We start from the raw sequence: 24,562 nt of genomic DNA on the forward strand, positions 1-24,562 counted from the left end.
TTTTCTTTCTTCTTAAGCTCCTCTAGTTCTTTACGTTGCTCTTCTTTTTCGCCTTTCGTTCAGCTTCTTCCTTAGCCTTACGAGCTTTTTCTTTCTTCTTAAGCTCCTCTAGTTCTTTACGTTCAGCTTCTTCTTTCGCCTTTCGTTCAGCTTCTTCCTTAGCCTTACGAGCTTTTTCTTCATAATATTTTGTATACTTATCATCAGCCCAATTACCAAGTGATTTGGCACCTGTTAGTATTCCATTTGCGGTTGATGTTGCTGTTCTTCCGAGCATCCCCCTACCGCTGAAGCACCATTGCCAATAGCATACCAGACTTTAAAATTCCACGACCAATCCATATCCCTGGTTTTGCCTTTGTATTAAGAGTAAGAAATTTCTTCCTTCCTATCTTCAGGTGTAGGATTTGTAACAGTTCTTACAGTATCAACAACAGTGTCAACACTGGTTCCAATAGCACTACCAACAGCTGTTGCACCAGTTAGAATACCATGGGTAACTAAATCAGTAGCTCTTGAGACAACATTATCACTCGAGGCTTTCTCTGCTGGATAGTTTGATCCTTTGTAAGTTCCTGGACCACCCTCTATTTGAAGCTTCTCTCTTCAACTATTTTCTTCTCTTCTTGTGCTTGTTCTCTGGCACACACTATGCACGTTCTTGTCTTTGAATGTTGTCTTTCTTTAACATGTAACCACCAAGTGTCTGTGGTGGTGTGTTTTTATCTAGTGCAGCATCAATTGCAGCCTTTTCTTTTCGCTTTTCTTCGTCTAACCAATTTTGAATAGATCTGCATCAGTTGGTTCAGCTGGAGTTGGAGACGGTGTTGGGCTTAAGTTGGTGTTGGAGACGGTGTCGGAGCTTTAGTCGGAGTTGGAGATGGAGTAGGTGCTTTTGTAGGTGTCGGTGATGGAGTTGGAGATGGAGTTGGAGGTACTGTTGGTTCTGGAGTTGGTTCAACAGTCGGTGAAGGTGTTGGCCTTTGTGATTCTTGGAGTTGGCTCTGGTGTTCTAATAGGGGAAGCAGTTGGTGTATTAGCTCTTTTAAGAACCTGTGATCTTTCCGCTTGATTTGAATCAGATACTGGGTTAGTTGTACTAGGATGTGATACAGGAGTATTTTTGGTGTAGGTGTTGGTTTATTTAATGTTATACCATGACTACTCGACATTGGTGGAGGACCTGCGTGAGCAGTTGTGTCAGAGTTGGCGTTGGACGTACTGTAGGAGTTGGCGTTGGAGCTACTGTTGGTTCAGGAGTGGGAGTTGTGTTGGAGCTACTGTAGGAGTAGGTGTAGGAGTTGGTGTTGGAGTCGACATTTGTTTTAACCTCTCATTATACCAATCTCCAAATAATAAGCCCACCCATTAAGTTACTCTGTCTTTGTTTTATAGAAAATTCACCTAACAGTAATTCATCATGAATCATTTTCTGCAGCTTTGTCGTGTTTTCTACTTCCTTTATTAGAACGCTCGATGTATTCGCCAATCTCTATATTCCTTAATCATCTTATCTATTTGTTCATATTGGTACTCTCCTTTTTCTTCTCAGCGTTAATCTCATTAGATCGTTTCTCCAATTCTTCAACTATTGTAAAGCTTATTTATCTTGACATGTGATTCCTTACTTCTCCAGTCCTTGGATCCTTAGGTTCCTTGTATTTAGCTAATTTCGTCTCTATATATCTTCTCGTTTAGCGTCATATCCAGGATCACTGGTTCGTAAAGGATGCGAAGGGACGAAACGTAATAAGGTATGTAGAAACTGGATCTATTAATAGAAGAACGTGCTTTAAAGTTACGAACGCGTCTGTAAAAGGGTCTCTACCACGTGCTGTATATGTTGATGTAATCAAAAAGCCTTCTCTTCTCATTGGGAAATTAATACGACCTTTTTGAACATATTCTTTCTCAAAGTATTGCCTAGCATTGTAATCAAAAGCAAGATCATTATATTATCGCGCAAAAAATCAAATGTATGCTGCTTGAACTTTTGATCGCTAATTATGGTACGAATTATCGGACGTTCATTCTCCCATTTCTTAACTCGTTCATCAATGAGTTTCCTCCTCTGTTCACTCATTTAAACCTCAATAAAATATATTATCTGCGTAAAGTGCCACTAATAGCATTAATCCATGGCATGTCTGATAGTACACGTACTGACTGAACTAATGGCTTATGATTGTTCCAAATAGCTCCTCCAATGTATGCGTTATACTTATTGTTTGCAATAGTTTGTTGAGGTTGAATTATAGGTGTTTCAACAGGCTTGTCTCTACTGAAGTCACCACCAAGAGCTTTATGAATGCTTTAAGATTCTTCGTTAATGCATTATCTTCACCTAATGTAGTTTTTGCAATTCTTTCACCAAGACTACCGATAACACCACCGACTTGACCAACTTGAGGGAAAAGTTTGTTAGCAATGTTAAATCCAGCACCTATTACAAGACCAGGATTTTTTTTCACCATACCCCATCCAGCTTTAACATAATCGCCAAAACCCATTTATTTTTCTTCTTAAAATAATGTCATCTTGTTGCTTAACTTCTTTAAAGTCCGTCTTTCCTGCAACTATATGAACTTCCATATATGAACGAGGTGTTGGTAGCTCTTTGTATTTGTTTCCATAACTCTTCCCAATCTTCTGTTGCTCCTGACTGTTCAATCATTGACTGAAAGTCTCTCATAGAATAACCTTGAAAGATAACGAAGTCAGTGCATAGTCCTTAATGTTTAAACATATATGTCTCCATGTTTACACATGATGACAACAGTATAGTTATAATGTCTGACCTTAGTGATGAGTTCGCTAATGGTGAACGTGGGTCATTCAATAAGTCATGACCACCATAATCGTCTAACACTAATAGAGAATTACTGGATACTTTGTGAAAGGATATTGTTCAACTTCTTTACAACATATATTGCAATCTTCTTATACTCAAACTTTCCATCAGGTTTCCTTAGTTGATGCTTTGTTAAGATGTGTTCCATCTCCTCTGAAATTTTTTCGAACTTACTTTGAACGAACTCAACATAGCGTAATACTTTGCTTTCATCTTAACGTTCTTCATTAAATAAGGCATAAGTTCTTTATCATCCTTTTTCAGTACTGGTGCTTTAACTTGACTCATAAATGTCTTCGCTGTTTTATCCATTGTTCCTGATGTTGCTGAGATAACTATTGAGTCATAATATGGAGTATTAGTGAAGCGGTCTGTTTACATTATATGACGAATAACACCATATGTCTTACCTGAACCCATCTTACCGCAGTAGAAATAAACACCATTAGTACAAAATGGATAATCATCAGAAAATGGCATAATGAGTGCATTGTTTAGTTCTTTACTATTCTTACGTGCTCCATCATGAAGAATCTTATCTACTTGATTAATAACTTTCTCCATCTTTTAGTTACATATAAAATGTCTAAATATGATGGATTATACTATAACATGTTATGAATGATGGCACGATAAGTGGTAATACAGTCTCATATAAATACCGAGAGACTTCATTGAATATCCTGCGTCAAAAGCTCTTGAGATAAGAAAGATAAGTCTTGAGCATCCAGACTTTGAGTTTCTTGCTATTCCATTAGAAATGAAGATTCATCAAAATCAGTGAAAAAAAGGTTTGACATGAGATATTACATAAAACCCAACATGACTACACAGGAGTTGAATGAAGGTCTTATGGAAAAAATGACTGAGGCAAGTAGAGAATTTGTTGATTGTTACTATGATTCAAATGAAAATAAATTGAATGTATTAAGAAAAGGTACATCACCAATCATAACATTACCTTCATACAGTAGTATAGAAAAAAAATGCCTTGAATTATAAATATGACATGTCCCTAGGAGATGTGTTGGATTTCATCACTGCGTTATTAGAAACCACTGAAACAGACACAAACATCAAGAAAACCAGAGCTTGTTTGGGAAGATGACCATGGTAGAACATTCACGCAAAAAGTAATTCCATCGAAAGCAAAATTTTTAGACTTATGGGGAAAAAATATATCTCGCGAATGCATGTATATTATAGTTTTACCATAGCAGATTTCACTGACGAAAATGATAAAGATAAAAAAACATATAAGTACTTTGATGAGCTTTTCATAACTATAGCGAATATCAGGTTTATCCTTGAGCGAAAGGGCAAACCAACATATAAATTGTTCGGTTATCAAGTAAGAATAAATCCTCTCCTTGAGCCTTTAGTAACGTTGAGTAATATTGCTCATGATAACAAACAATTTATATGTAATGTGAATGAACAGCTTGTGCCACCAAAATTTTACGTATCACTGGTTATAAAGATGCACTCGTGTTTGAGTTTTATAAGCGCTTTTCATTCAAAAGAGTTGAAGAATCAACTGATGGTCAAAAAAAGGAATATTATGTAAAAGAACCATATGAAATTCCTAAAGACTCTAATATAATGGTTGAACTTATATTAGAGTCTGGTACTCAATCTCAACATAAATAGTTTACGTGACAGAATTTTTTTGACACGTAAAGTTTACATTTTAATGGAAGCGAACAACAAAGCTCCTGCTAGTGAATAAAGGTTAGTTTACATATGAACGTTTATTTTTACACATATATGCGTACATATGCGCGCCCGTATGGTGTCAGTTTTCTGTCACTTTTTTCATTGTGTCGGTGACTGTAGCTGTAGGCTACAGGCGACGCACAATGTATACTGTACTTAAATCGTATAAATTTAATAAATATACCATGAATATTGAATGAATTTCTTGATTCATAGGGGTAAAACGCGCTTTTATATGATTTAGACAGAGAATTTATGAGATGTAAATAACACAATAAAGGTTTATATTGAATATTTTCTAAAAATAAATCGAAATTATAAAAAACAATACATTTATTCATTGAAACTACTTGGACAAATATGAAACAAGCATTCAGGCAATACTTTTGAGACTTCAACGCATCTGATAATTTTTATATAACTTCACCTCTTATGCTTAGAGTGGAGGTATTGAGATCGTATAAGTATAGCTGAGCTCACATTCAGATATGATGTGTGAACTTCTGTTTTCACTGCAATTTTGAATCAGAATAAACTCAAAACAAGAATAAAATGATATACTCACTCTCTAAATGTGTTCGAGATTTAAAGTTGTATGAATAAACGATTCATCTTTCGAAGCCTCCCATTTAATGAGAGACTTCGAAAGATGAATGTTCATGTAGATGAAATACTATATATGACCATGTGTGATACTAAAGATATCAAAATGTTCATTTTTAAGTGCAATAAAAGGGTTATCTCTCGTAAAATCTCAATTTAAGGAAGATTTAGAAAGAACTCCTTTCCTAAGTAGATAGTGTGTGGTTTCTGTCTTTTGTTGATCAGGAACTATGAAATTAAGTCGGACAGAAAGAAGTTCTTTCCAAAACAGACTCCAAATGAGTTGTTCGAAAAGAACTTCCTTCTGTATATGGATATTGATATGTTACGTGTTTCTACATGTCGAAATGAATCGTAATGAGTGATTGAGATGATAAGTTATGATGGAGGTCTCTCGAATAAGACTGAGATTAGATATTAAGATTGAAAACTCAAGTAATTCTTTGAAATGACAATTTTGTGTTGTCTGGCACTATATAATCACACAAGAATGGATATATTATGTTGATATGAGTAGCATCTTGCTCGGCATTCGCCGAGCGAATTGAGTTTAAGTACTATGAAAAGTGACAATTTTGGCTTTTTTTCTAGGGTTATGATCTCTCCTTTCTGCTCAATACGACAAAATGAAAGAAGAATTTGTACTCCCTAATTGATTACTACAATCTGTATCTATCTTTAACATAGAATTAGCTGCATTGTGATTTATACTCCAGAATTATTCAATTTAAGATCACCTCGTAAATTTTAATCATATTGCACCAATACTCCTACGTTGAGATAAGAACATGATTATACATACCAAAGCCCCATATTAAAAATCAAAATTTAGCACCTCCATTATGCAACCACATTATTCGTCGCAAATAAGTATATTTACGCATATTATGATGCATATTCACACAACTCGTATACATGAAAAGTTATTAAAATCAGACAAAATTATTGCAATAAGGAAAAAAAAACAACTTTATTATATATGTTAGTAATGAATTACAAATATTTCTACAAAGATGCTCAATACTTCATATAATCTTCGAATATTTCTTATTACAAGTTAATACATTTTGACTCGAACATGATAAACAAAAGCCGACACGCTGATTACTACATTTATGAAAATATAGTACGTTTCCATTCATCTGTTTACTTGTTTTGTTGGAATAAAATCATTTTTTTTTCTTTCATGAAATAAGAATTTTTGCGAAAGCAATATCTCTAACAATAATTAATACATTACGTCAACTCTGGAATGAGTATTTATCAAATATGATATCAAAATCAAAAATTAGTTGTTTTTATGAGTAAAAACGATGTAAATTGATTATTTGACTAATTATCAAATACTTTGATTTTCCAAATTTTTTTCGAAATTGATTTTTTCATGTGAAAATTCAAATTGTTTAATTTCATTTTTGAAATTTTGAATTTTTTTTGGAATTTTGAGTTGATCAATTCAGCAGAATTGATAATGCTATTGCTTTAGGGCATACCACAAGGTGATGAATAAAAGGTGAACATTAACAAATTATTTTAAATCACAAATATCATCCTCATCAACTTTAATTCTAAAAAGAACTGTACTGAATTATGAAAATGCATGATTTACATTATTAAAATCTTTGAATGAAAATAGTACAAGATAAGTTTTTATTCATTTTTATTAGATTTAAACGAAAAACTACTCCATATTAAAATTTAAGTCGAGAAATCGTATTTTGTTCTTATTTGTTAGCATTTTGTAGACATTCTAATCTTGAATTAATTTGTTACATGATATTATTAACAAATTTAACTGAAAAAATATGTTAATATGGAATAAACCATGATTATATAAGCTATCAATGCTATATATACATATGTAAAAGATTCATATTAACTCAATTAACAAAAATGATAGATTTTCATAAAGCTTCAATCTAGGTTCGTCCGAAAATTTTGATTTTTATATAGAAGACATAGTTTCATATACATAATTAAATTTTCAAACAAATTCGATCATACCATTTATTAAGCAGGATAGTATATTAATTACTATCAGTATAAAAAATATAAAATGATTATATTTAATTATTGCATAATTTAGTCAAAGAGTTTAAGCCTCAAGTGATCGTTATCACCTTCAATGCACGTATACTTTATTGATTCATAGATATTTATCTATGTTTGACATGTTGTTGTCGTCATTCGTTTTGTTCCCATTCTTCCTAAGTTAGAATTAGAGAATACACCATCCACATCATCTAATTTGGTCCTCAGCGATAGATTGGTTCATTTTGGAGGAGTCCCATCAGACAGTTTTCGAGCACCAAATATCAATTTTAATGTATACAAATCTTTAGTGATTTATCTCTTTTATGATGAGTAAAAGGTTTCTGCTCATCAACATTTGATTTCCGACATATATGATTTCTAATTGCAATTATTTACTTTCTTTTTATAATCTAACTCTGTGACTCATACCATAAATTAATTATTGGAAAGTGTCAATATGTTTGGCACAACGCATGGCGGAAGATACCAAACCATGCAGGGAATATGATACGTTTAAGATCTCCGAACTTTTTTTCCAAAAATTTTCTATCGTTGCCCTACCTCTAATTTGCTTTTCAGATTGATTCAGATGAAAAATTATTAAGTAACTAAAAGAGATAATTTTAAATCAACCTATAATAAAAATGTATTTGGAAATTCAATCTGCATTTTTTTTGCAAAATGACATTGGGGAGAAATTAAGTTAATAAATGTTGTGTAAAAAGGAAGAAAATGAGATATAATAGTATTCTATAGTAAAAAAATAAAAATTGTCCGAGTTTATTGATTGGATTAACTATGAAAATTTTACGTCATATTTTTAGTGCAGTATCAATTTTATCATTATTTCATATTAAAATGCTTTTCAATTCAATTCTTCCGGTTGGATTCAAAATCGTTATCCCATTCAATTTTCGAAATGTTCGGTTTATACTATTATATCATAGTTCAAGTGATAATGCATATTTCGATCAGATCCTGTCATGTTCATATTGAATCCAAGAATTCGAAATTTCAAAAAAGTAATTCTAAATATCATATTATTTATAATGTTCTTTTTTATAAATTTGAATCCTAAAAAACCGTTACGAATTTTTCTGAGGGATAATATAGCACATCGAGTGCTATGATTTAATCAAATACAAACAAAAGTTTTTGAATTGCATTTTATCGTTGTCAGCTCGCATTTATTAAAAATGTTTTATGATTTTTCGAGATTCTACACTAGAGTAGAAGATCCTCCAATTGAAAATACTCTGAAAAAGATAGAGCTGTACGCCAAATCAATCCAGATGCTCCACGATGAAATCGAACATTTAAAATCTGAACAAAATTTGGCAATAACGCATCTAAAACAATACCAAGCAGACTTCAATCAGCTAAGAAACATGTACAATAAAGTATCAAGAAAACTCCAGTCTACAACACCAAATAAAGAAGATTCCCAGATCATTAGGAGTTGTAGCGAATATAGAGTTGAGCTGACACGTGATATCCCACAGAATTATACTAATTTGCAATTCCAGATATTAGCGAATGATACTTTTTATAAATCCAAATCGAACGTTCGCCTCGTTTTATCATATAATAACGTTCAAACAATTAAATCAGCTGCAATTGATGATTTAACGACTAGGTTAGCATTTACAGATGGAAATTCCTTGACATTATTAAATCTTGAGAACAGAACTTTCATAAATTCTGTTTTAATCCCAGATAACACATCAGTCCTTTATAATAAGCGCAGCGTTATGTTCACACCAAACGGTCAATATATCTGCCTGTCTATCGGGCCCAAATTATTATTATATCTCGCAAATAATCTCAAATTATGCACTGAAATATCATTAGATGAAAGCAAAATCATCTCAATTCAATTCTCTACAGACTTAGATTTGCTTATTCTAGCTTATGAAAACGGTATTTTAAGTGAATTTCAATTGAGTACTTTGGAACCGATCAAAACATACAAATGCGAGTTCGAAGGTACACCACAATTAATACTTACAGGGATGGAAATCAAAGGAAATAACCTGCGAGTTTCTAGTGACATGGGCGTAATGGTTACCTTAAAAATCCCACAGTTTTCGCTTGTGAGCATTAATAACACTGGCAGTAGAATACCATACGGATTCGTTTCTTCGCCAAATTCTGAACGATTCATAACATTATCAAATCAATCAGATTCAAAGAAAGATGATGACATAACTTACGCTGATTTCTCTACTGATGGATCACTTTTTGTTACAGCATCAGTAAACTTCAGACTTACAGTTTGGGAAACAAAAACAATGATCCAATTATTTTCCATAGTATTTCACCAAAATACCATTACAGATTTACGCCATAGCAAAAATAAGCCACTCTTTGTCTCTGTCTCGGCCGATGGCTATATTTGCTTGTGGGAATACACAAAAAAAGAATGAAGCTTAATTAATATGATTTGATACCCGAATAATTCGATACACTATTGTAGATATATTTAATATTATTGTTTTATTTTTGTTTTTATTGTTTTATATTAAATTTTGTTTATATGTTTATGCAATTGGAAGATTCTACTATTGTTATTTGCATTCCAAAATGGGTTTAACTTTAAATTTCCAGCAATTGGCTCATATTAAATATTAAAGAGTAGGGTTAACTATGTTTTTATGCCATAATATTTGAGCATTAGCGTAAGTCATCAATTTCAAGCAATATGCTACATAAATTCCTGATAAAATGGATCTGTTATATATTCCAAAGAACAAATATATAAATAAATTCATTAGTATTTCAAAAACAAAGTAATTCACGAATTAAGTAATAGTTTAACATATTAAAAACAATACAAAATAAGTATATATAAAAAATTATTATAATTATTTTCAAGTATTTTTGTTGATTAATGTGTTAACAACAACCTTTTTTGTTGTTATCGTTTGCTGTTGGTATTTGCATTGATTCTTTCTTTTTGGAAACTGTATCAGTTGCGTCATTTAATTGTGCTACTTCAGAAAACAGTTCAAGAACCTTCACCTGTTTTAGCTGATGTTTCACAATAAAAAGCAGCACCATTCTGTTTGGCAAATTGTTGAGCTGTTGTTGTGCTAACAACTCTATCTTCTAAATCGCATTTATTGCCTACAATAACAATCTGTAATTGCACTGGAGCCTTTTCTTGAAGTTCATCCATCCAATCTTTAAGCGCTTGAAAACTCTTAAGATTTGTAACGTCATAAAATAGAATTGCAACACTTGCTGCTCGATAATACATAGGAGCTAGGGATCTAGATTGTTCCTGACCGGCTGTGTCCCATATTTGTAGTTGAACAAAGCCAGCTGGTGTTTGAAGAAAATAATTCTGAAAAGCAGCACCAATTGTTGCTTGGCTATCGGATTTAAATTCTTTGTTTATCAATCTTGCAAGCACACAAGTTTTCCCGACTTGAGTATCACCAACAAGAACGATCTTCATAATTTTGTGGGAGACATGTGATATGAATAAGCTTTTTGCTTTACACAGTCTGATCACAAATTATTCCTATTAGTTAATTAAGAATTTTCCTGAATTGTTCAAAAAATTGACATTGAAAATTTTGAAAATTAGATTGCCATGTTGTAATTAGCATTTATCTGCTTGCATCAGCTAGTTAAATAGAAATCACTGACCCATTGTAATTGACTACTATTTTTGCAAAATAATTAATTCAAAATAAAGCTATCTGATGTGAATAGATTAAACTTAATTGGCAAGTTCATATCATACAATATTTATGAATAAGATATTATCCAAAAATATAATTGTTGACTGAAATACGTAATCGATATTGATAAATATAAACTGTATATGCAAACGCAATGAGGAAGTTACCTATGCTATTAGATAACTCCATTAATTATTAGAGTTTAAAAGAAAAAAGATGTTTGAATTTTAAATATAAAAATAATTTACCGAGTTATAAAAATAAAACAAAAATATAATTGATTAAATCCTACATTTTCCATTGCCTTCCTGATATTTCTTCAACAAGCTTGTTTGATTATTCTTTACAGCTAAATCATTTGCTGTCAAGCCATCTTTGGTCTTTAATGTTTGATCACAGTTCTTATCAAACAAGAATTCAGCAATTTCTTCATATCCGTACCATGCGGCGTACATCAGTGGTGACCATCCATTGTTATTTTGCGCATTAATATTTGCACCATGTTTTGCCAAGTACTTTAGTATCTCAATTCTGTTTAATTTGGCTGCTAAGAGTATTGGAGTATTTCCAAGTATATCTTTGGACTCCAAGTTTGCTTTCTTTTTCACCAATTTCCTTAACATCTTGAAGAAGTTTCCATTTACAGCAAATAAAATTGGTGTTTGTCCATCAGCCATTTTAACTTCTGTATCTGCATGGTTCTTAATCAAATCAATTGCAATATCAATCCTGTTCAATGCACAAGCCATTAACAATGGTGTCCAGCCTTCTTTGTTCTTAATTTCTAAGTTGCAACCTTCTTTTATCAGCTGTTTTGCAACTAATGGCTGATTATGAATAACACAATACATCAATGCCGTGTTATTAGAATTATCAACTTCATTTAAGTCATCTGTTGCTTTTATAAGCAAATCAATGACAGAAGTCTTTCCATTCTTTATTGATATCATCAACGGAGACAATCCATCGTTTGTTTTGAATTTAATACTGATCTTATTTTCAATGCAAAATGTAAAGAAATCGTTACAACCATATTCAGCAGCCAAAAGAATTGGATTCTTTCCGTCACGACTTTCTTGGTCAATCCTTGCATTCTTAGAGATATAGAATCTCACAAATTCCATGATGTTCATCTTAATCGCATGCATCAAAGCGGACATTCCATTTTTATCACAAATGTCAATATTCGCTCCGTTTTCTACAAGAAACTTTGCAGCTTCAATTCTTCTATTAATTGTTGCAATTATAAGAGGTGTATAACCATCCAACGTCTGACCATTTATTTCTGCTTTTGCTTTCAAAAGGTAATCCATGTTAGAAATGTTGTTATTTGAAACAGAAAACATTAAAGGAGTCCATCCTTCGTGATTTTTAGCATGAACGCTTGCACCTTTAGAAACTAAAAGTTTCATTGCTTCTCCATTATCTTGTTTTGCAGCAATGATCAATGCATTAATGTTGTCATTTGTATAAGCTTCAATTTCAGCTCCATTTTCTAAAAGTAAATTTATCATTTCGATGTTATTTTTCTCACCGCAAGCAATTATTAAAGGTGTCATCATTTTATTGTTTTTGTGGTCAATTGCTGCTTTGTTATTGATTAAAAACAAAGCGATATCTGTGTCCAATGATTTACTTGCATGCGACAAAGCTGTATTTCCATTATTATCTGTTGCATCAATGAAAATGTTTTTGCTGACAAGGAATTTAACTAAATCTTTGTTTCTCATTTTAACAGCATGCATTAACAACGTGGAACCATTGATATCTTTAGTTTCAATATCAGCATTGTGATCAATCAAGTAATGAACAATTTCAAGGTTATTATTTATCAATGCAATTGTCAAAGCTGTTTTTCCTTCTTTGTTATGAACATCAATAGTTGCGTTTGATTCAATCAAGAACTTAACAACATCCAAAGCATTCTTATTTGATGCATGCATCAAAGCAGTCTCTCCATTCTTATCTTTAGCTTCAATTTTGACTCCAATGTTTATCAATTTTTTGACAATTTCCAAATTTTTGTAAAAACTTGCAATTATCAAAGGAGTCATTCCATTCAATCCAGAAGCTTCGCAATTGGCATTAGAAGATATTAATACATCAACTAATTCACCACAATCTTCTTTGCATGCAAACATTAAACTTGTCCATCCAAATTTATCTTTTGCTTCAATTTGCGCGTTATTTCGCAACAAATATTTTGCGCAATCAGTTGATTTATTCATTGTCGCAACAATAAGAGGTGTTTGTTCGTCATTGTTCCTCTGTTCCATGTTTGCTCCTTGCTTTATCAGCCATTTAACACTTTGCAAAGCATTTACTTCGCAACTATACAACAAAGCAGTAAATCCTTTCAAAGATTTCGATTCGATTTTTGCACCATTTTTAAGTAAATATTCCATTGTGTTAATATTTGATTTAACAGCACTATGCATAAAACAATTCATTCCTTGTTTATCAGAACTATCGATTTGTGCTTTATTGTCAACAAGCAACTGTATAATTTCTAATCTTCCGTAAATAACTGCGTGAATTAATGAAGTTTTTCCTTCAATGTCTTTTTCTTCGATGTTTGCATGATGATGAACTAAATACTCACAAGATTCATAACTCCCATGTGCACAAGCAGTCATCAATGGTGTCATGCCTTTGTCTGTTTTGTTCTCTATTCCGGCATTCTGAGACACCAATATTTCTACAATTTCAATGCAGTTTTGTTCGCATGCCAAATGTAAACTTGTTAATCCATCTCTTGAATAATGATCTACTTTCGCTTGTTTGTCGATGAGGTATTTAACAACTCCAACATTGTTATAGAGTGATGCAAACATCATTGGCGACCAGCCATCAATAGATGTCGATTCAATGTTTGCGTGTCTTTCTACTAAGAATTCGACAATTTGAAATTTGTCTTTGACAATGGAATGTATCAAAGGAGTCCAGCCATTGGCGTCTTTGGCTTCTATATCGGCGTAGTGGTTGACAAGGAATGATGTCATTTCGTAATTTGTTCCAGATGAGTAGATTAACGGTGTAATTTTCTCAGAATTTCGACATTCAATGTTTGCTTGGTGTTCTAGAAGAGCCTGAGCAATACCAAGCTGATTGTAGATTACAGATGTCATAAGTGGTGTATTTTGCTTGTTATTTTTGGCTTCAATGTCTGCGCCAATGGATAATAAATAATTGATAATATCGACTCGGAAAGAGCGGGAAGCAAAGTTCAGTAATGTATTTCCTTCGAGGTCGCGATCGTGAATATTTGATTTTTGCTCAAATTGTTCTGCGAAATTACTTGGATTTGTATTATCGACTAAATCTTGAAAGATAATTCGAATTAAATCAACTTGAGAGGTATCAGTTGCTTGTTTTGGAGGATATTCTATCGTCTGATCTTGTTGTAACGGATCACTTCCCGTACTTTTGCTTGCCATTGTTGCACTTTTTCGATTTTACGAAGAATATTACTCTTTCGATGCTAATTTACTTATTTAGGTGCAAAATAAAATTTCCAATCATTTTTCATCCAAAGAAATCCCATATAACGACATAAATATTTTTACACGTCGTAAAAAAGTTTTTTTGTCTCTATTACTCTTTTACAGTATTTTCGGCTTTAAAAGTCTATAACACTAGCAGTGCTGGCCATTATCCAGAGATTCTTCATCTAAAATCTAATTTATTCCCAAAATATTCACCTTAATTCAGCAATTCAATATAAAGAGAAGTATGCAGTGGCATCATCAGTATAATTAACCATCTACTAACATGTAAAACCATCCGCATACAAGCTAATTTTTCCGATTATTTATCTAAGTACACTCCGATCACATCATTTTACGCTAACCCTATTTACACGATTAGTAAATGAGAATTCACAATAGAAGATCTATTATTTGCAAAATTATTAATATTTTTTCCTTCAAATTACAAGATACTGAAAGCTTATTGTTATTATTCTTATTAACTCTTCGAAATATTAATTAATATTTACTTGATAATAGATGACTAAATGTTTCATTTTGAATGAATATAGCATGATCTAAAATAACATGTTCAAGTTTTGTAATAAGCTTGAAAAAAAGTATGTGTGATAATTAAAAAACTAAAAAAACTTATGTTTTTTTATAAATTAGTTTTTTAAGGCACTTTTAAAAAATGGGATTGCCAATACCCAGTAAAAATGAAAAAGAAATAAAAGGAAAAGGATATGAAATCCTCAAATAACATCAAAAGTCTCAAAAAATAATTCTTCGTCATTAAGAGTATTTTCGAATGAATTATCGAGAATGAAGTCGTCTTTGTAAAGATCAACATCTGCAATTTCTCCAAATGATTGTAGTTCATATTGTTGTTCTACTTCTTGTTGCTTTTGTTCTTGGAGTATTAAAGGAACAGGAAAATCAATGGGATGCATAGGAATATTCATAGGAGTAAATGATTCCAATGATGGGTTATAGAATTTAGCTAAATCTGAAGACATCTGTTTCTGTGTGCGTGGGTTTTTCTTACTTAGAATAAGTTTACCTTTACTATTGCATTCGTATATAGTTTCGTTAGAACCTTCAAAGTCCCATGTGATACTTTTCATAATGCGCTTAGCACTGCACATATGATGAAAAAATGATTTTATTTGACAAAACGATACTACACAATTTTACCAACAGTAAAAGCTTCAAATTCATTCAAAAGTTTTGACCGCTCATTGTTTTATTTTATTCATGATTCGATCTTGAGATAATGATTATACAACTTTATCAAATTTTAATTTTTTTTTGTTCGAATTTTTTTCTAAGCGGCTTAACAATTTATTTGATGTCTGCAACTAGCGTTTGTGGAGCCCACCATCAAATTGAGATGAACATTTTCGAGTTCATCATCAAGTTCAAAGTTTCGGAGAGTAGTCTTAAACTTTGGCTTCGTTCACAGTTCAATGATCTTTTCGGAAGTCAAAACAAAGTTCCTAATTTAGACGAATATCCAGCCCTTTATGTTATGGTCGAAGATGAATCATATGCATCTATTGACGTTACAAAATCTCAAATTTCCGAAGTTTGTGGATTTTGGGATTCAAATTTATACCCGAGAGTTGACGAATTTGCACACGACCTTATCGTTGACGCTCAATACTTATATAAAAGTTTATAAAAATCGATATCACACACCTTGTGATATCAAAACAAGGCAACCATACATGAGTTCATTATTACCCTAACACTTGAACTCATTGCCTTTACAATTTATTGGATCTTGTGCTTCCATTTTGCTAAATGCACAAAAACAAAAAAAATTTATTATATTAAAAAAAATGGGATAGTATATTATCCCAAATATTATTAGGCCCATATACATATATCCAAAAGGCCAAAAAACAAAATAATTATAAAAAACATTAGAAGAAGAAGAAAATTATATTCTTGTTTTATAGTAAATATTTGATATTTGAACAAATAAAACATTTTAAAGTCTTTTTACAATTCCCCATTACAATAAACATAAATACTTTCTCTCTATTTGTAGATTCTCAAATTCTTCATACAGCTGCAAATAAAAATAATAAAGAAATAACAATAGTTCTAATTTCACATGGAGTAAATATCAACGAAAAAGATAAATATGGAAATATTGCTCTTCATTATGCATCAGTTTGTAATAGTAAAGAAACGGATGAACTTCTTACTTCGTAAGGCTCAAATATCAATGAAAAAGATATACATGAAAAAACAGTTCTTCATCTCGCAGCATTGAATAATAGAAAAGAAATAGCTAAACTTCTTATTTTCAATGGCCCAAACGTCAACGAAATATATAAATATGGAAAGACCGCACTTCATTATGCAACAAATAATAAAAGTAAGTAAACAGTTGAACTTCTTATTACACAAGCTGCAAAAATCAACGAAAAAGATATTCATGAAAAGCAGTTCTTCATTATGTAGCATTGCAAAAATAGAAAAGAAATAGTTGAACTCCTTATTCCATATGGTGCAAACATCAACTAAAAAGATAAAAATGCAACAATTGCTCTTGATAAGGCAGCTGATAATAATAATAGAGAAACATCTGAACTTCTTATTTCACATGACGCATAATTTAATGTTCCTGTATCAGATGCTTCTCTTTCTTTTATGATATATCTTCATTAATTTTCCATTTCAAGCATATATAAATCTGTACATATGATATATAAATAAGATTTATTCTAAAACTTTTTAGAATGTAGAAACTAAAGATTTGACTTTTCCTTCCTTGAGTAAAACAGAGTATACGTAAACACCAGCATGTTCGAAGCAGTCAGGTGCAGAAGGAACAATCATAGCTCCATCCTTTGAGTCAACACCTTCACCAACTGGCATATTTCCGAAAGCTGCGTATTTGACCATCCAATCAAGTCTCTTTTGGAAATCAATACCGAGTAAATGCTCCGACCAAGCAACGTAAGCGGTTACGACTGGCCAAGCTGGTTCTGCCTGTTGTGTTTCCATTGTTCCTTCACCACATGGGTTCCAAACGGAGTCGTAGAAGTAAGGATCATTCTCGTACCTTGCAATGCCACTTTCGAGCTTTGTCAACTTAGATTTGATAAAATTCAAGTGACTTAAGGCGTTTTCTGAATCCAACAATCCGAAGAAAACACAAGTCATTGATGCTGAATCAGCTTTTGTATCAGGATCTTTAAGATCGTTATCTCTTATACCTCTATATAATCTTTTTGTTTCTGAATCCCATAATGTCTCCATAACTCCTTTCTTTAGTTCATCAGCTCTTTCCTGGCATTGGCTGGCTCTTGTTGTATCTCCAAATTCCTTCTCAATTGAGTAGGCAGCTCTAATTCCACCGTAAAGGCAGCCCATTTCGAAAGAATACCATTGCTGTGGAACAGGCTCTTTTGTATGGTGGTCGGTGCTCTCTTCCCATGGAGATCTGTCAGATGGAGGGAAATTGTGATAATTTGAGTTCTTTTGGAAGATGAAATTCTCCATTTCGCGGATTCTTGTCATTTTACTCTTGACCCAGTCTTTATCACCAATTGTCTTCAAGTGATAATTTAATGCGACCAAATACAAACCAACAGAATCATATTGTGGCTCAACAAAAGGAGCAACATTACCTGTCATTGTATCATATGTTGTATGGAAGCCACCGTTTGTTAATTCAGCGTTATCGACCCAATTAAAGAAATCTTTCGCTTCCTGGTGGTATCCAGCTGAATCAAGCATGAAGGCGGCCATCAGGGAATCACGCATCCAGTTCTTGTAGCCATAACTTGGATGTAATGATGAAGCAATTAATCCTTTCGCCGGATTTTGGGAATTTTTAAGAGTAAGGATTGATTTCTTGTATAAATCAAGAGCATCATCTGTAAGTGATGTTTGGACACCTTGTGAAAGGAATTGAGTGTATCTTTCATTTGTCATCTTGATTATTGCGTCAACACCGAGAACTGTTGCCATTGTTAGATGGTTTACAGCATCGACAGTTGTACGACCGAAAGATCTGATCGAAGTAACAACTGTTTCCTTAGATGGTGAAATTGTGAACTCGTAAACAGCTCCAAAGGAAACTGATGCTTGGTTATATGATGTAAACTTTTGGATAACGCCGTTGGCAGCGAAATACTTGAGAGGGTTTGAGTCATCATTAAAATCACTGTTTCCTACTGATTTTAATGGTTTGTAGTTAGTATCGATTGAGATAGCAACTGAAGCTAAGTTTGATTCCTTACGATCCATAAGGCAGCTATTTCCAGAACACCTTCCTTTTGTCCATTTTTCATCATTTCCTGAAATAACATAATCGAGGAGCTTGATGTTATGGGAATTGCCATCAGTAGACTTGATTGTATATTTCACTAAGTAAAATTCTTCATGTGGAGGCATATAAAAAGAGCGACGGATTGATATTGGCATTTTGTCTGTTCGATATGCATCATATGTAGTAAATAACTCACCATCAACCTCTTGTACACAACCACTGAGGTGAGAATTATTGAAAAGCATATCATTTCCGTAAATTTGTCCATCAATTGAAACAGCAAATGAATCAGATGTAATTACGTCGCGTGTTAAGTCATCATAAGCTTTGAGATGATTGATTCCTGGATGCATTGATGGCTCGACTGTCCAAGATTTTTGAGCTGTGCTCCAGTAACCAATAACTGGGTTTGTCTTGTCCCAGTTGTTAAGCCAGTATGATGGGATTGCTCGCTCTGTAGCAGATAATGTTGGATTAGCAAAGAAAAACAGCATTTAACTTATTGACAATATTAAAACTTCTTTTTGTCTCAAAAAAATTTTGAATGACTTTCTACCGGATTTAATCGAATTAATAAATAATCTACTCGTGTAGATCTCTACAATTATTAATTATCAACAAATTTGTCACATTTCCGATAAAATGAGAGTTGAAAGAGGATTCAATTTATTAAGAGAGTTACTTCAAAATTTCAATACATATTCATTATCCGGTAAATGCACGATAATCTAATATGTATTTATTAAAAAGTGTTTAAATTGATAATTAGTGGTTTATATTGTAATAAACAGAAATTCATCAAAAGTGACAACTCTCAATTTTTTGACATTTGTAAATTCTAAATTGAATGAGAAAAATGAAATAATACTAAGCATAATACAATATTCTAGATTTAATTATAATTGGGGGAAAGTTAGTTTTGAGAGTACTTTTCATAGGCATATAGAATGAAATCTTCTGAAAAATAATATCACATAAACTCATATTATTTTCTAATATATAACTATTTTATATAAAAATCAAATTCAATGATCTTAAAAGCGAAGGATAAACCTCAAAATTTACGAATATAATGAGTGGGAATATAATGCTTATCTATCATAAAACCATATGAAATATCAATTTTGCTTTACGCCTAATTTTTGACGACAATTAGCAAAAAATGTTAAATGTTAACACTCAGTCCATTTGAATATGAAAAATAAAATTGACTTTGATTAAATGTTTTTATTTATCATGCAATTCTTCTTGCGACCAAAGATTTGAATAAAATTTCAAAAAATAAGATAGCTTAAAAAATAATATACGGTAGTGTTTACTAATAGATGAATAGTACATAAATTCTATTAAAATGGATTTGATCCAAAAAAATATATAAAATTTGATCATAAATGAAATCGTTTTAAATTACTTCTTCATTTAAATTATAACAATTATTTTTGGTTTTATATTTTTTGGATCAAATCCATTTTAATAGAATTTATATACTATTCATCTATTAGTAAACACTACCGTATATTATTTTTTAAGCTATCTTATTTTTTGAAATTTTATTCAAATCTTTGGTCGCAAGAAGAATTGCATGATAAATAAAAACATTTAATCAAAGTCAATTTTATTTTTCATATTCAAATGGACTGAGTGTTAACATTTAACATTTTTTGCTAATTGTCGTCAAAAATTAGGCGTAAAGCAAAAATTAATTTCATATGGCTTTATGATAGATAAGCATTATATTCCCACTCATTATATTCGTAAATTTTGAGGTTTATCCTTCGCTTTTAAGATCATTGAATTTGATTTTTATATAAATAGTTATATATTAGAAAATAATATGAGTTTATGTGATATTATTTTTCAGAAGATTTTGTGTTCTTCTTCAAAATTTTACTTTTTTATTAAAAAGAATCTTTACAAAATATACATTTACTTTAATTAATATTTAAAAACGTGCTCTATCAAAAGTTCCAAAAATTCAATATTTTAGCTTTTCTGAGGTGTCACTTTTGATGAATTTCTGTTTACAACAATATGATCTTAACATTTCCGTTTTTAGAGATATGGCCTATAATACTTACATCATCGTCATCGTCGTGATATGAAACGAAGTTTTCATCTTCTCCACCATCTGGAATGACATCACCGAACAATTCAAACTTGTTAAGAGCAATGCAAGGTGGATCCCCTGGACAAGCTTCGTTTTGAATTAATCTGACGTATTTCGTTTCATATGTTTTGTCTAAATCGTAACTTTTCTCTTTGCAATAGCGCATTTCATTATCTCTTTCGATTTTATGGACTTCTTTCCATTCTTTATTGTCATCAGAAATTTGTAAGGACCAGCTGTATAAACAGCAGTCAATACAGTAATTATAATGTTCATCTTCACAGCAGCATCTATTTGCATCATAGCAGCAGCCAACACGAACAAAGTATCCGTTAAATTTAATCTTTCTCTTGTCTAATGAAAAAGCAATCCATGGATGATCATCATTAGAACGTCCACAATTTGAACACCAATCATAGTCTTTATCCCATGGATAAATTGCATATTCTGGCTTTGCTAATGCTTTTGATCCATTTACATATTGTTTTGATGATCCACTTGCATTAACAACAATTATTTTATCATCAAAAACTTTTGAGAATATTCCTTTAGTGCTAGTACCTGATTGAACCCTAGCAAAAAGGAAAGAAATAATCATTGAAATAAAAAAGTGACAAAAAATTCTGAATGAATTTCTTTTTTATCTATTTCAGCGGAAGTTCAAGTTCAGAAGTGAATGGAATATTCAAGAAAGTATTCGACGACAAGATAATCGAGATTGATGCAAGTGGGTCGTCTAAACAAAGAATCAACGGAACTCGTCAATTTACTAAGCCAGAATACGCAATTTATCCGTGGAATAAGGAATATGATTGGTGCTCAAATTGTGGAAGAACATATGAAGATCATCCATGGATTACTTTTTCACTTAAAAATAAAAAGATCAAATTAACAGGATACTTCGTCCGTGCTGGCTGCTGTTATGCATCATCAGGACTATGCTGCTGTGAGGATCCTTCATATAGTTATTGCGTTGAGTGCTGTTTATATAGTTGGTCTTTACAAATTTCCAACGACAACAAGACATGGAACGAAGTTCACAAAATGAAGGACGAAGAAATGAGAAGGTGCACAGAGAGAAGCTACAACTTAGACAGGGCATACGAAGCGAAATACGTCAGATTAATCCAAAATGAAGCATGCCCAGGAGATCCACCATGTATTGCACTCAATAAGTTCGATTTATTTGGTGATATCATTTCTGATAGCCCAGACGAAGAAAATTTCGTCTCTTATCACGATGATGACGATGATGTCAGTATTATTGGCCATATTTCTAAAAATGGAAATGTTAAATTTGTCTAAAATTATATGTATATGTATTACCATATTTTTTTGTAAAATTTATTATGATTCATTAAATTATCTGATATTAAAACAATAAAGAATATATGTTATACGATCTTATCATTGTAATTAAAGTGAGATATTAAGAATCCGTATTAATATTTACTTTTTCATGGGGCCTCGATTAGATTTGACTAAATAATGCTTCATGATCGACAAAGCATTTATTGTCATGAATTTCTGACTAAGTGATGACAAGGAACTACATTAAACTCGCGTTAAAATCTTAGGTCTATTTCATTTTTGACTAGTCATTTTTTTTTAAATGGATGATAATCGACTGAACCCGAATGAAAATAAAAATTGAATGGGATGAATCATGACTTAGATTTACTTATTAAACAGTGACTTTATTAATATATTCTTCATTTCTGGTATCAGTTCATTTCACTTCATATGAAAACTTTTGACTAGTCATTTTTTTAAATGGATGATAATCGACTGAACCCGAATGAAAATAAAACTCCAAGAAAGCCAAGTGAGAACAAACCAAAAAATGAACAGAAACAAGGGCAGATAAAAGATAAAAGTCAAAATCCAACACAAAATCAAGATGGAAATGATAAACCAAAGAAGAATCAAGATGGAAATGATAAACCAAAGAAGAATCAAGATGGAAATGATAAACCAAAGAAGAATCAAGATGGAAATGATAAACCAAAGAAGAATCAAGATGGAAATGATAAACCAAAGAAGAATCAAGATGGAAATGATAAACCAAAGAAGAATCAAGATGGAAATGATAAACCAAAGAAGAATCAAGATGGAAATGATAAACCAAAGAAGAATCAAGATGGAAATGATAAACCAAAGAAGAATCAAGATGGAAATGATAAACCAAAGAAGAATCAAGATGGAAATGATAAACCAAAGAAGAATCAAGATGGAAATGATAAACCAAAGAAGAATCAAGATGGAAATGATAAACCAAAGAAGAATCAAGATGGAAATGATAAACCAAAGAAGAATCAAGATGGAAATGATAAACCAAAGAAGAATCAAGATGGAAATGATAAACCAAAGAAGAATCAAGATGGAAATGATAAACCAAAGAAGAATCAAGATGGAAATGATAAACCAAAGAAGAATCAAGATGGAAATGATAAACCAAAGAAGAATCAAGATGGAAATGATAAACCAAAGAAGAATCAAGATGGAAATGATAAACCAAAGAAGAATCAAGATGGAAATGATAAACCAAAGAAGAATCAAGATGGAAATGATAAACCAAAGAAGAATCAAGATGGAAATGATAAACCAAAGAAGAATCAAGATGGAAATGATAAACCAAAGAAGAATCAAGATGGAAATGATAAACCAAAGAAGAATCAAGATGGAAATGATAAACCAAAGAAGAATCAAGATGGAAATGATAAACCAAAGAAGAATCAAGATGGAAATGATAAACCAAAGAAGAATCAAGATGGAAATGATAAACCAAAGAAGAATCAAGATGGAAATGATAAACCAAAGAAGAATCAAGATGGAAATGATAAACCAAAGAAGAATCAAGATGGAAATGATAAACCAAAGAAGAATCAAGATGGAAATGATAAACCAAAGAAGAATCAAGATGGAAATGATAAACCAAAGAAGAATCAAGATGGAAATGATAAACCAAAGAAGAATCAAGATGGAAATGATAAACCAAAGAAGAATCAAGATGGAAATGATAAACCAAAGAAGAATCAAGATGGAAATGATAAACCAAAGAAGAATCAAGATGGAAATGATAAACCAAAGAAGAATCAAGATGGAAATGATAAACCAAAGAAGAATCAAGATGGAAATGATAAACCAAGATATGATAATAAGCAGAAGACAGGAGTAAAACAAGGTGATGATAATATGTCCAAAGAAAGTTCCAAATCAAATCAAAATAAAGGAAAATTTCACAAACAGCCTGATAATCACTCTATATCTAGTAAAGTAACTAATGCTGACAATGATATCTTTTCAATACAGTCAAAGAATTCAAGAGTTCATGAAATGAATTTGGATTCTTTTATTGAAGCATCTAACAATCTATCAAAATTCTTTTCCGCTCACAAACAACAAGAATTAATGAGTGATTGGAGTGAAACCAAAGAATATTTCGACTCTGCATTAATCACAAGATTTCCAACTGAAACAGGGTTAATTTATGAATCAATTGTTGCCATTCCAAACTACAATAATACATTTGACAAAAATTCAGATGTTTACAAATTATTCTTTGATGATGTTAAGACAACATTTGCTGCAATTAATGTATTTATTAGATTCTATTATGAATTCAGTGGGAAAAAATACGAAAAAGAAATTTTCTCCATTCTTGGAAAACTTTTCAACATGGCATTTATTCCACCAAAAGATGATTACAATTACAAGACAGTTGTTTATCCTGTATTAACAATCTTTTCAGATTTTTCTGATATAAAAGCTCCTATAATTAATTTCAAGAGTTCTACAGGAAGT

The 24,562-nt window shown here is 31.7% G+C and overlaps 8 protein-coding genes across 8 annotated transcripts, besides 5 other annotated features; 3 read left to right on the top strand and 5 right to left on the bottom strand.

Annotated features, from left to right (window-relative positions):
* Positions 1-3,364: part of a mobile genetic element that runs on past the window's edge.
* A 5,020-nt stretch (positions 3,365-8,384) lies between these two features.
* On the top strand, positions 8,385-9,752 carry TVAGG3_0185450 (WD40 repeat-like family; the record flags this gene model as incomplete). Its single annotated transcript, XM_001312783.1, has 1 exon — positions 8,401-9,630. The coding sequence occupies one exon, from the start codon at positions 8,401-8,403 to the stop codon at positions 9,628-9,630; it is 1,230 nt and encodes a 409-aa protein (XP_001312784.1).
* A 459-nt stretch (positions 9,753-10,211) lies between these two features.
* On the bottom strand, positions 10,212-10,664 carry TVAGG3_0185460 (small Rab GTPase RabC2; the record flags this gene model as incomplete). The annotated part of the gene is made up of 1 exon (XM_001312784.1): positions 10,212-10,664. One exon carries the CDS (start codon positions 10,662-10,664, stop codon positions 10,212-10,214), a length of 453 nt encoding a protein of 150 aa, XP_001312785.1.
* A 189-nt stretch (positions 10,665-10,853) lies between these two features.
* On the bottom strand, positions 10,854-14,768 carry TVAGG3_0185470 (ankyrin repeat and protein kinase domain-containing protein family; the record flags this gene model as incomplete). Its single annotated transcript, XM_001312785.1, has 1 exon — positions 11,175-14,330. The coding sequence occupies one exon, from the start codon at positions 14,328-14,330 to the stop codon at positions 11,175-11,177; it is 3,156 nt and encodes a 1,051-aa protein (XP_001312786.1).
* Positions 14,769-15,040: 272 nt separating this feature from the next.
* On the bottom strand, positions 15,041-15,517 carry TVAGG3_0185480 (uncharacterized protein; the record flags this gene model as incomplete). The annotated part of the gene is made up of 1 exon (XM_001312786.2): positions 15,116-15,508. One exon carries the CDS (start codon positions 15,506-15,508, stop codon positions 15,116-15,118), a length of 393 nt encoding a protein of 130 aa, XP_001312787.1.
* Positions 15,518-15,711: 194 nt separating this feature from the next.
* On the top strand, positions 15,712-16,044 carry TVAGG3_0185490 (uncharacterized protein; the record flags this gene model as incomplete). Its single annotated transcript, XM_001312787.1, has 1 exon — positions 15,712-16,044. The coding sequence occupies one exon, from the start codon at positions 15,712-15,714 to the stop codon at positions 16,042-16,044; it is 333 nt and encodes a 110-aa protein (XP_001312788.1).
* A 1,060-nt stretch (positions 16,045-17,104) lies between these two features.
* TVAGG3_0185500 (trehalase family) lies at positions 17,105-19,167 on the bottom strand (the record flags this gene model as incomplete). The annotated part of the gene is made up of 1 exon (XM_001312788.1): positions 17,109-19,145. One exon carries the CDS (start codon positions 19,143-19,145, stop codon positions 17,109-17,111), a length of 2,037 nt encoding a protein of 678 aa, XP_001312789.1.
* A 265-nt stretch (positions 19,168-19,432) lies between these two features.
* Positions 19,433-19,469: a mobile genetic element.
* Positions 19,433-19,469: a terminal%2Cinverted (terminal inverted repeat of Banshee-A3 transposon ID:TVAGG3_0185510).
* Positions 19,470-20,642: 1,173 nt separating this feature from the next.
* Positions 20,643-20,672: a terminal%2Cinverted (terminal inverted repeat of Banshee-A3 transposon ID:TVAGG3_0185520).
* Positions 20,643-20,680: a mobile genetic element.
* Positions 20,673-21,356, bottom strand: TVAGG3_0185530 (uncharacterized protein; the record flags this gene model as incomplete). The annotated part of the gene is made up of 1 exon (XM_001312789.1): positions 20,673-21,356. One exon carries the CDS (start codon positions 21,354-21,356, stop codon positions 20,673-20,675), a length of 684 nt encoding a protein of 227 aa, XP_001312790.1.
* A 29-nt stretch (positions 21,357-21,385) lies between these two features.
* TVAGG3_0185540 (galactose-binding domain-like family) lies at positions 21,386-22,063 on the top strand (the record flags this gene model as incomplete). Its single annotated transcript, XM_001312790.1, has 1 exon — positions 21,386-22,063. The coding sequence occupies one exon, from the start codon at positions 21,386-21,388 to the stop codon at positions 22,061-22,063; it is 678 nt and encodes a 225-aa protein (XP_001312791.1).
* Between the last annotated feature and the right edge of the window lie 2,499 nt (positions 22,064-24,562).

The sequence above is a fragment of the Trichomonas vaginalis genome, chromosome IV (assembly GCF_026262505.1).
Source record: "Trichomonas vaginalis G3 chromosome IV, whole genome shotgun sequence".
Lineage (NCBI taxonomy): Eukaryota > Parabasalia > Trichomonadida > Trichomonadidae > Trichomonas > Trichomonas vaginalis.